We start from the raw sequence: 10,936 nt of genomic DNA on the forward strand, positions 1-10,936 counted from the left end.
TTTTTACCCCCCCCCCCCCATTGAACGTTACCCCACTGCCTTGTTTGCCCATGCATTTTGGCGATGAGGGTGCTGGAGATGTCTCGGCTTTCTATTTAATATCAAGGGTGCGTTCGGTGCTCGATTTTTAGTAAACGAAACTTGAAAAGTCTATGGCACTTTTGTATATTAAATGCTTGTATTTATAGTATACATTATTTATATGGTATGTGTTCGAATATTCACAAGCGTGAATACATTTTGCGGTTTTCACAAATGCTGATGGTTTGACCGTATAATGTAGCGATGCTGGAGACAAGAGAAAAAAGGGAGTACTAAAGGAAAGGAAAGAAAACCGCAAAACTTCAGCCTCGCGAAGGCATCCTCTATGGGACTTCGTAACGTCGTAGCCGCCATGATAATTATTTTCTAGAGTCGTTTGAGCGTGACGTACGAAGAGTCTTGGTGAGAAAAAATGATCTCTTTAAAGACGAAATTGTAGTAGGAAAATTAATGAAATTTAACGCTCTATAAATGACGGGTAGGGGTATATTACACGTATGCACAAAAGTAAATTGTTTACTTACAATTCATATTTGCTCTGTAAAAGCTCACCAATTGGGGCAAGTAAGGAATTGCACAAGTCCAGATTCCACATGGTTCTGCGAATACAATTAACATGAATGTTTCTAATCAGAAAATATAAATTTTTAAACGTATTCTTCCTTTAGGTTTTACGAAGAAATACTTACGGTTTCAATGTAAGAATTCCTAACAGGTCTACGATTACGGACAGGTCATTCATGGCTACAGCTGAATCCACTGCTGCCTGAAAGTTAATATAAATTATCATTAAGAAATTGTCCCTTTTTATTATATATATTTACTTGTATGCTGCAGAATGTATGAATATACCTTCAAGTCTTTATTATGCCATAGGGAATAGATTATTTGAAGCGATCGATGGCGACTTGCTAATACTGCCATCATGGACTCGTGGCCACGCATCATGCTACTTAGCACTTCGGCTTCAGACATTTCTGGGAGAACTCCCATCTGTGTATAACCTAAGCCTTGTCCCGTGTACTTATTCTATATAAGAAAACGAATATAATAAATCATTAGTAAATAATATTTATTTCTGAAAGCAATTAAAAGCACAGGAAAAAGGCCGGTACTGACCGGTAAGAAAGTTTCCACATCCAGGCCATAAGGTCTGTCCGCACTCATGGGAACGAATTCTTCCTTTTCCTTATCCTCCATAGACGGTGCTCGTAACTGCGGCACTCTAATATCGACCTTAGGGCTTGGTTGCACCTGTGCCTTATTTGGCCTCTTAGCAGCAGGTGCATTACGTGCTGAGAGAGGCGATGAATTAACAAAACTTCTGCTAAGTGAGGTCGACCGAGATTGGGCAGTATTTGGTCTATTTAATGCAGGATCCGAGGGGCTGTGTCTTATGTTAATTCTACAACATATATTAATAAATCCTTAAATGAATTATCATTAACTTATTCGGACGCATTACTCACTGTACGGGGTAGTCACTGTCGTATCCCTGTTCTCCATCCCTACAACTACTTTGTCTCTTAAAGAAATGTTTAGGCGAGTCCGGACTTGGTGCTCTATTCTTAAGTTTTCCATCGTCTATAACAGGAGAAATGGCAGCCATAGGAGCTACTCTCGGTGTAAGAGTTGAATTTGATCTCTGAGGACCGAGTGGAGGATTTCCAGGAGTAGACTTCCTTCCGGGTAACGGAGTTATATTCTGTCTAAGAGGCGGTATTGCCGTGAGGTTCTTCGAGTTTCTAGCAGTATTATTTGCTTGAAGATTCGCCCTTATTTGACTTGTGGACGTTATTAAGTTCCTCTGTACAGGAGGTGAAGATTTTATTGGATGTACTCGTACAGGGACTGGCTTCATTATTGGCGGTGTTGCTGAAGGTACCGTTGATACTGATGTTGATACCGGAAGTGATAAGGATGGTATTGAAGAAGGAGAAAACAGTTCTGACCCATCATTCGGATCCGTAGTGCTCAGATTTGACATTGAGGTAGATAAATTCTGAAGGATTTGTGGCTGCGTTGGATCTAGAAGCAAAAAGAAAATTATCAAAATGAATATATATAAGGATGTGTGTACAACTAACTAGGGTTAAAGAAACGCCACTTTTGGTGAAACTTACCTACTTCTTGAGGCTCCGGAAAAGCCTCAGGTTCTGGCGGAGGAGTGCGAGACACTGAAACATACCGTGCATAGCATGCTTTTTCACAAACTGTACAACATTCAGTCGTCCGCTGTTTAAAATTAGGATCTGGTGTGCGTCGGAGATTAATGCACAACGTTAATGATCAAACATGCAGAACAGTATAATAATCTAGGATTATTGAGTAAATCTATGGTTACGATGACAAATAATAGGAGACACAGTGCAAACAAAAAAAAATCTTGATTAATTAATTAAATTACACTCACGTGATCTATTAGGTTGAAATACATCCTGGTATTCGGTTACATTTGGTATATCCGCGAAGGTGACTTCATCTTCGGGATCTGTTCCAGATTTATCGGCTTCTTCAATTGTTTTCACATCCAATCTACTTAAAGTGATTCATATGGTAGTTTACTATCTCTTAATGCAAATATAAATTTTCTATACGTACGAGTGTTTCTTTAAGTTCGGAGGTCTTTCTCTGGAGAAACTTTTTCTCAAAGAATTTCCATGACTGAATGGCGAGACTGGTGAAGTGATTCCTCCTAAAGGCGCTATTTTCTTAAGATCACACACGTATAGAACTATGTTTGCAATGTGAAAGGATGCACCTATCTGTAGAACAAAATAATATTATTTTTTATTGTTTTTTATATTTTAATATAATTTGATGACTTACAAGCTGATTTTGTGCCACTGCAATATCCTGCACTTTTCCCCAGCCGGTTGGGACTGTATCCAGGGTTCGTGATGGTTCCCATCCATAAACTTTTAGGACATCAGTACTACCAGCAAATAGACACTCCCCACCTTGGCTGAAATATAAACACCTGAGGAAAAAATAATGAGTTTATTGACAAGCTCATGGGATATCATTATGTAAAGTATACCTAACAGCTGATGTGTGATTTTGCTCTGTTGTTGAAACTAATTGGAAAGATTCAAGGTCCCAGAAATGAACTGTTCTATCAGAACTACCACTAGCCAGCAAGAATTCATGAGGATGAAATTCTACTGTTGTAGCTGGTCCTCTGTGCTCTGAAAATTCTTGGAGTTGTCTACCTGCTTTGAGGTCCCACAACTGAATCAATGAAGTAATTAATAATTAGATACATTACTTTAACCATGATTCATAGTGGCACAATGCAATACTTTACCTTGACTGTTCCTTCTTCTCCAGCACTGGCAATCCACTGACCATCTGGACTAAATTTTAAACTATTGACAGTCCTGTCATGTCCTTTGTATGTGAAGATACAGCCTTTCCTTCGCATGTCCCATAGCTTAATTGCTGTGTCCAAACTGCCTGAAGTCAGTAACTCTCCATAGGGATGAAAATCCATACATCGAATAGCTGCTTTGTGTCCAGTAAGAGTTCGTACAAGCTTGGCATGTTCAAGATCCCAAATTTTTAATGCACCTGTTTGTGAGCCAGCGCATACCAGATCCTCTGTTTGACCAAATCGAACACACTCAATGGGAGTTGTGTGCCCACTAAGGCTCTATAAAGAAAAAAACTATAATTGTTGTCCAAAATTTTATTTGTCATAAAAAAGGCAATATTCAAAAGCAACAACACACCATAATACAATTCTGTTTTCCAACAGCCCATAGATTCACCTTCTTGTCATCACCACCCGTAACTAAAACCCTGCCTGATTTATGGCCTAACGCAAGACAGTTGACATTTGATGTGTGAGCAACAAACTCCTCTGCACAAAAGAAAATGTCATTACTTTATTAAAAAGAATCTAAATATAAGCCAAGAATTCATAAGATTTTAACTACACCAAAATAAACCATGAAAAGATTGGATAATCAGAAAGTAATATATTATATTCCAATACTCTACAGGTGCTATATACATAAGGACACAGTGTCCTGTCATAGTTATTTAAAAATTCAGAGCCTAGCTACAATAGATAGAGATGTCACAACGAGCAACATTTAAAAGAATACATAAGATCATTCACGAAGTAAGATCCTCAATTGTCCGGATCTCAATTGGACTCACGGAGTTTCCAAGATCTTTTCGTAGACGAAGCCATGCTGGGATCGTGAGACTCTTGGCGAACGACTTATTTGGCAGCGACGACAATCCGAGATTTCAATTTATTACAGAGACAGGACTTTTTTTTCGCCGAATTGAAGTGCAACATTTTTGACTCCACGAATGATATCGCGCACGTTGATTCACTTCAATGGCGTGTGAACGTCATCACCCTGCCGTAGAAAACAACAAGACAATTTGTCGTAGCTAAGTTTCCCGTGTTCCTTTGGAAAACCCGTCGTTCTGCCTTTTCGTCGTATCTCATTTCTTCGAGTCGTTCACGTTCGTGGGCAGCGCGAAGTACCCTGATGTTGTGAAATATCGAAATCCTTTACGAGAATCGAGAACACTTTCCAATCGACTGCACCTACAGATATTTAACTTTCAGTTGAGTTTGATAGAAATTTGTTTTATTAATTCATTATTAAAAGGAACTGGGAAGGAATTTCCGAATGTTTCCATTGATCCCGAGTAATTGATTGAATTACCTTATATTATTAATTGCTGTACAAATTTGTCTAATTGCTGGTAGTGTGGGTTTGCTTTTGCGAAGTATCAAAAATCATGCAACGTTAATGATCGATATCTATCGATAAACTATTTAGACTTTTTGACAAATACTTTACTTATATATATATATATATATATCTTAAGAAGTACTTTAGATTTTATAATTTAGCCAACGAAATCCTGAAGGAATGATAGCCAGCCTTTGGAGTTTCCCTATAAGGAGATCTTCATTGGGTACAATCTCCACAACATGGCTTTCCAATTCTAGTACAGATTTAACCAAATGCCTGAGGCGCATTTCTTATGTACAAGGACAATTTACTGAACATCGTGTACGAGAATATTTTTACTACATTGATCATCAGGGCATGGTATATAATATTTTAGTTTGTTGAATAACATCTTCATGTGTTACTTCAAATGTAATTGTTTTATATAAAAGATATTAATTATCACTATATAATCAGGTGTGTGCTTAACTTTTACAGCTCTTTTTAGATGACGCTCGTATGAAAAACTTCACATCTTGTTTTAAAGGTATATATTCCATCTATTTCAAAATGATGGAGCTTTGTTATGCTTATGAAATCCATTGCAGAAAAGAAATTTCTGGCTTTTTTCTTCCAAAGACTCAAAAAAAATGACACTGGACGATACTCTGAGGAGTTTCCATATTTATCAATATGTGGTAAAGAGCACAATTTTATAAGATGCGATGATGTACCTATAGTTTTTACTCGCGTGCTAGAAAAACAGAGCCCCAACACTGGTGAAATATATTATCAATTTGGATATGCTCATGCAGAAGAATTACTATCGGTCAGTGGTTGAGCTATCTCATTGGCCTATTTATAATAATTTAAAAAATTACTTTCAGGTACCCTTTGAACCAGACAAGATTTATATGAATATTAATACAGGAAGGATCTACCATCCTGCACCAGATAAGGCAGGAGGTATAGGACTAATAATTTCAAAGCTTGCCATAGAATTCAGTACGTTTTTTGAATTTGAAAATCGCGTGGATGATGGTCCAACACATTTTACGTTCAATGGGAAGAGATATAAGTTCGATACCGAATGGTACCAAAATAAAATAGTCTTAGGTGAAAAGTGAATTTTCTTATTTCGTTTTAAATAAAAATATTTTACATATGCCAGCGATATATAATTTTATATTCCTCTTAAACTTTGATGTCACTGATTGAAAATATCTTTGCTGTCCAATCATCAGACACAGTCAGCACACTATTTCCATCGCTAAAAAAAAATATACATATAATAAAAATCTTTTATTAATATTATAATAATCGAACTAACCTTGATATGTACATATCAAGAATGTCAGAAGTGTGACCTAAGAAAGATTGAAGGAGGCGACCTGATCTTCCATCAAAACATCTCAATACACCATCAAGGCCTGCAGAAAATAGCAATGACGTAGTTTCTTTCCACACCAATTTACTCAAGCCACTTTCTTGTTGGATTTCATGTCTCACAACCTGGAGAAAGGAAAATTTAAAAAAAAGTGATATACATCCTTTTTCTATAATTACTGTATTACCTGCTTTGAAATGTCCCAGATAAATATTTCTCCTGCTAGGGTTCCGGTAGCTGCTACCGGAAATTCAGGATCTTTACAAAATGCTGCAGCTTCCACCCAGTTTTCTTTGCTCTCCTCTACACTGCTGCTGCCTTCCTCATTATTTTCCGTGTCGCTTCTTAAATTTTGAAGCATTCCAATTACCTGTATATTTTTTGTTTTGAAACTTTATATTTTACTTGAACTTACAATATATATGTAGTTACTATCTAGTGAGTCTCACCTTACCAGTGTGAGATGTAGATAGTATCGTTTTACCATCTACGCCAGTAGATATTAATAATTTATTGTCAGAATGGCAATCCAGAGCAGTTATACAGGCATTGTGTCCCTTATCTGATGAAATCAAGGCTGATACAGAACTAGATTTTAAATCCATTATGCGAATAGAGCCATCTTCATATCCTATGGCAAGACGTTTACCTGCATAGTGATGAAATAAATCAATTTTATGTATGCAATATGGAATTACAGATTGCGAATCTTACCATCAGGCATGAGTACACCTGTCTCGGCACGTTGTCCATATCCTTGTAATATTTTACATTCTCCACTAGGAATTTTCCACATGTATACTTCACCATCAACAGAACCACCAAATAGAACATTAGCTGTTGTATGCCACCGTAACCACTAAAAACAATATAAAAATTGTTATTATGATTTATTGAAATTCTATGAAGTTGCATCAACTCCTTCTATGCACTTACAATGGCATCGCCCATATTGTATTCCCATACTAAGGATTTATCAATCATTTTCCATACTTTTACTATACCAGACATGTCAGCTACAGCTAAATAGGAATCATCCTTATTAAAATCAGCAAAAATAACACTATCTTCGTACCCTGTACATTCTAAAAAAGTTTCTCCACTTATGGTACTCCAAACAAAGGCTTTATCATCTTCACCCCCTGTTACTGCTAGCTTTCCATCTTTACTTAAGGAACCACAAAATACTGATCCTGGAATATAATGAACATTAAATCTTAATTTCCATTATTAATAATCTGTATTCTTGTTACCTTGATGTTTTGTAAAAGTACAGATAGCATCGTCTCTGATAGGTTGATCCTCTTCCATTTTCTCTTCCTCATTTTCCTGCTCTATTCCTGTGTCATTTCTTGATAATACTTCTATTACTTCGTCTACATCTTCAACATATACTAAACCATCCTCATCTATATCTTCATCCATGCTAGGAGAAGCTGGTGGTGTATCTTTTTGTAACATCTATAACATCATCGTATAATTCATAAAACATCATATTTATGTCCATAAATATAAATATTCCATGAATTATGATTTATAAATATTTCGTTCAGTGCATATAAATTATGTATTTTTTAAGAGCCACGCATTATTATGAAAATTTTATGACATATTTTTACTTTACATACGTTATTTCGGCAAGTTTTAATAAATTGACAGTAAATAAAAAGTTACTCCACTTTTGGGAAACGCACGTCGTGCAACAGAACCATGTGCTTTTTCATTAGGTACTCTTATACTATATATATGTATGTATGCGTGCAAATGAGATACTGGTAAAACGAAAATGACTATGACTATGAGTGTGACTTACTTGATCGATAAAATAGATTATGATTTAATGACAACAGCGTTGACTGAAGAGATAAATTAGGATGAACATCTTATAAGAAAATCAGACCTGCGTGAAGTTGGCCGGCCAACTTTTATTTTTTAAACTTTTTTTTATTCCAATCGTTTGATAGTCGTTCGATAGTGTTTGATAGTCTTGTAAAAACGTTTGATAGTCAATAGATTTTTCAGAAAATCAAAATCAAAATCTGGTGTGAAGTTGGCCGGCACTTTTTCGTTTCTAACCGGATTTTGTTTTTCCGGAGCTCAATTGATGTATAATCGTTTGATAGTTGCGAATTAATTAATAAAAACGTTTGATAGTCCACCGTTTGCAAGAAAAATGAGAAAAACCATATGCGAATCAAGGATCCCAATCCATACAATACAATTGATTCCTCGATCGGTCTGTCCGTTGAATTAGACTATATTCCAAACTTTTTCTACTTTCAATCGTTTGATAGTCATTCGATAATGTTTGATAGTCTTGTAAAACGATTGGAAGTAGAAAAAGTTTGTTATATTGCAGAGATGAGTGGGGAGATGCACAACGCTCCGGTTTTAGGCGATACCAAAAGCATGGCGCTAAATCGTAGCGGCGAGTCCAGGAGTAGGATTTCGTGATCATCGCCTCTGTCGATGTTATAGATTTCGCGTAGCCGCGCGGGTCATGATCATCGTTCCAGCCGGTATTGCAGTCAGCGAAAATGAATGGATTGCTCGGTGGTGGGGAAAAAGTTGCCGCCCCTCGCAAATCATTCTTGACAAACAGGCGGGGCAGCAAGGTCTTTCGTCTAACCGAACCCTAAACATTTGTATGGACGTAATGCGCAAACAAATGTGTATATTCAAATAAATTTCAAAGTTATAAAAAATGCATAGAAATATTGGTTTTCACTCTTTACCTCTTATCATGCCGAAAATGAACATTAAAAAATGAATGGCGAAATTCGTTGGTAAATGAAACGACCGAGAACAGTTCAAAGAGAAATTTTGAAATATCATAGATAAATATCTATAGAAAATTTAACTTAGAATTAAAGGAGCATCGTGGCTGAGTCAATAACCTGTCAAGATATACCGCTGCTGGTTACGGGTTCAATCCCCCATGAAGAACTCTTTTTTCATCTTCTTCTTTTTTTCATTTTACTACAAAAATTGTTCAAGGTTCCTCTCTTTTAACCTTTCTAGGTTGCCCAAACTTTATTTTAAGTTTATATATATTTTTTTAAATTTTATCTATGACAGAATCGACTAATATTTTAAACGCCCGCTCGTGCCGCGCGACCGCCGACTTGAGCGATTGCGGATCCTCTCTCGCTGAGGGGTCTCCTATTGCTGTTACTGCTGCCGCTAGTTCTTATGATCTTATAAATACTTTTTTATTTGCAATCTTCAGTCCCAGCGCCCAGTGTAAACTCAATAAGATTTACTATGAGAAAATAATTAGCTGACTTCATTACCTGGAATCAATAATCTTGAGAAGCAAATATGGAAATGAGCATTATCTCTGTCAGTAATTGTTCGTCCACGTGGAGAAAGGTGGCGCGAAAGTTTTTAACTGGTGTGCATCTTTATATTATTCTGCTTATATGTAAAGTAAGCGAAACGACAATAATAAGCAGTTGAATAAACGATGAAATTCTGGAAATACAACTTCCGAAAAAAGTAAAACAAACAGATGTTTCTGACGTCTGGCTAATGCACCCGGTTACGAATCGCAAGAGGTGCCGCAGTCGATACGTTCCCATTATTTAACGTAGCGGGTCCCCACTAGAACTATACTACGATCAGCGATATCAACATTACACAAACGATCTATTAAGGTAATTAAAGTATAAACGAATGGCAATAGAATTTCAAAAGGTTTCGATTAGAAAATCTTAATAATATGAGTTCTGCACTCAAATATAAAGTTTCTTCATTGAAGATGATTACGGCAATTATTTTACATTATATTTCACACACACATGACGCGTGTAAACTAGACATTTGTGTAATGTTGTGTAACATTTGTGTAATGTTGATATCGCTGATCGTAGTATAGGCCTAGTGGGGACCCGCTACGTTAAATAATGGGAACGTATCGACTGCGGCACCTCTTGCGATTCGTAACCGGGTGCATTAGCCAGACGTCAGAAACATCTGTTTGTTTTACTTTTTTCGGAAGTTGTATTTCCAGAATTTCATCGTTTATTCAACTGCTTATTATTGTCGTTTCGCTTACTTTACATATAAGCAGAATAATATAAAGATGCACACCAGTTAAAAACTTTCGCGCCACCTTTCTCCACGTGGACGAACAATTACTGACAGAGATAATGCTCATTTCCATATTTGCTTCTCAAGATTATTGATTCCAGGTAATGAATTGAGCTAATTATTTTCTCATAGTAAAATGTTTCTTTTGCTTTTTTCGAAAGTTGTATTTCTAGAATTTCATCGTTTATTCAACTGCCTACTATTATCGTTTCGCTTACTTTACATATAAGCAGAATAATATGAAGATGCACACCAGTTAAAAACTTTCGCGCCACCTTTCTCCACGTGGACGAACAATTACTGACAGAGATAATGCTCATTTCCATATTTGCTTCTCAAGATTATTGATTCCAGGTAATGAATTGAGCTAATTATTTTCTCATAGTAAATCTTATTGAGTTTACACTGGGCGCTGGAGATGCACTCCAATTAAGAACTTTCGCGCCACCCTTCTCCACGTGGACGAACAAAAGAGAATAAAATAAACTTTGCGCAACCTAGAAAGGTTAAAAGAGAGGAACCTTGACACTCAGCTACGATGCTCGTTTAATACTAAATTAAATTTATTATAGATATTTATCTATGATATTTCAAAATTTCTCTTTGAACTGTTCTCGGTCGTTTCATTTACCAACGAATTTCGCCATTCATTTTTTAATGTTCATTTTCGGCATGATAAGAGGTAAAGAGTGAAAACCAATATTTCTATGCATTT

At 36.4% G+C, this 10,936-nt stretch overlaps 3 protein-coding genes across 12 annotated transcripts in view; 1 reads left to right on the top strand and 2 right to left on the bottom strand.

The window, feature by feature from the left end:
• Positions 1 to 4,566, bottom strand: part of LOC107266432 (katanin p80 WD40 repeat-containing subunit B1) — a 7,601-nt gene extending 3,035 nt beyond the window's left edge. The window contains exons 1-13 of one of the 4 annotated variants that reach the window (XM_015736906.2): positions 4,207 to 4,566; positions 3,774 to 3,904; positions 3,350 to 3,694; positions 3,083 to 3,273; positions 2,872 to 3,022; positions 2,644 to 2,807; positions 2,456 to 2,577; positions 2,166 to 2,219; positions 1,512 to 2,070; positions 1,162 to 1,447; positions 895 to 1,071; positions 732 to 808; positions 567 to 641 (exon numbers count right to left, since the gene is read on the bottom strand). In XM_015736906.2, coding sequence (XP_015592392.1) covers positions 567 to 641; positions 732 to 808; positions 895 to 1,071; positions 1,162 to 1,447; positions 1,512 to 2,070; positions 2,166 to 2,219; positions 2,456 to 2,577; positions 2,644 to 2,807; positions 2,872 to 3,022; positions 3,083 to 3,273; positions 3,350 to 3,694; positions 3,774 to 3,904; positions 4,207 to 4,240 — 2,366 coding nt within the window. In that variant the 5' untranslated portion in view covers positions 4,241 to 4,566. Of the gene's footprint in view, positions 1 to 566; positions 642 to 731; positions 809 to 894; positions 1,072 to 1,161; positions 1,448 to 1,511; positions 2,071 to 2,165; positions 2,220 to 2,455; positions 2,581 to 2,643; positions 2,808 to 2,871; positions 3,023 to 3,082; positions 3,274 to 3,349; positions 3,695 to 3,773; positions 3,905 to 4,206 lie in introns of all 4 variants that reach the window. The other 3 variants (XM_015736905.2, XM_025083623.1, XM_015736907.2) reach the window with 3 other exon arrangements.
• On the top strand, positions 4,495 to 5,908 carry LOC107266435 (UPF0598 protein CG30010). Of its 2 annotated transcripts, none has more exons than XM_025083626.1 (5): positions 4,495 to 4,629; positions 4,908 to 5,123; positions 5,241 to 5,289; positions 5,351 to 5,571; positions 5,630 to 5,908. In XM_025083626.1, the coding sequence occupies exons 2-5, from the start codon at positions 4,941 to 4,943 to the stop codon at positions 5,867 to 5,869; spliced, it is 693 nt and encodes a 230-aa protein (XP_024939394.1). In that variant the 5' UTR covers positions 4,495 to 4,629; positions 4,908 to 4,940; the 3' UTR covers positions 5,870 to 5,908. The 2 variants fall into 2 exon arrangements, with proteins under 2 accessions (XP_024939394.1, XP_015592399.1); XM_015736913.2 differs by having other exon boundaries at positions 4,501 to 4,629; positions 4,922 to 5,123.
• LOC107266434 (angio-associated migratory cell protein) lies at positions 5,860 to 8,516 on the bottom strand. Of its 6 annotated transcripts, XM_025083624.1 has the most exons (9): positions 8,344 to 8,516; positions 7,943 to 7,985; positions 7,383 to 7,590; positions 7,066 to 7,322; positions 6,844 to 6,988; positions 6,579 to 6,778; positions 6,317 to 6,499; positions 6,073 to 6,254; positions 5,860 to 6,012 (listed from the first exon to the last, which is right to left on the bottom strand). In XM_025083624.1, exons 3-9 carry the CDS (start codon positions 7,588 to 7,590, stop codon positions 5,937 to 5,939), a joined length of 1,251 nt encoding a protein of 416 aa, XP_024939392.1. In that variant the 5' UTR covers positions 7,943 to 7,985; positions 8,344 to 8,516; the 3' UTR covers positions 5,860 to 5,936. The 6 variants fall into 6 exon arrangements, with proteins under 6 accessions (XP_024939392.1, XP_024939393.1, XP_015592397.1 ...); XM_025083625.1 differs by lacking the exon at positions 7,943 to 7,985; XM_015736911.2 differs by lacking the exon at positions 8,344 to 8,516 and having other exon boundaries at positions 7,943 to 8,115.
• Between the last annotated feature and the right edge of the window lie 2,420 nt (positions 8,517 to 10,936).

Source organism: Cephus cinctus, unplaced genomic scaffold (assembly GCF_000341935.2).
Source record: "Cephus cinctus unplaced genomic scaffold, Ccin1 Ccin1_scaffold0310, whole genome shotgun sequence".
In the NCBI taxonomy this organism is placed as follows: domain Eukaryota; kingdom Metazoa; phylum Arthropoda; class Insecta; order Hymenoptera; family Cephidae; genus Cephus; species Cephus cinctus.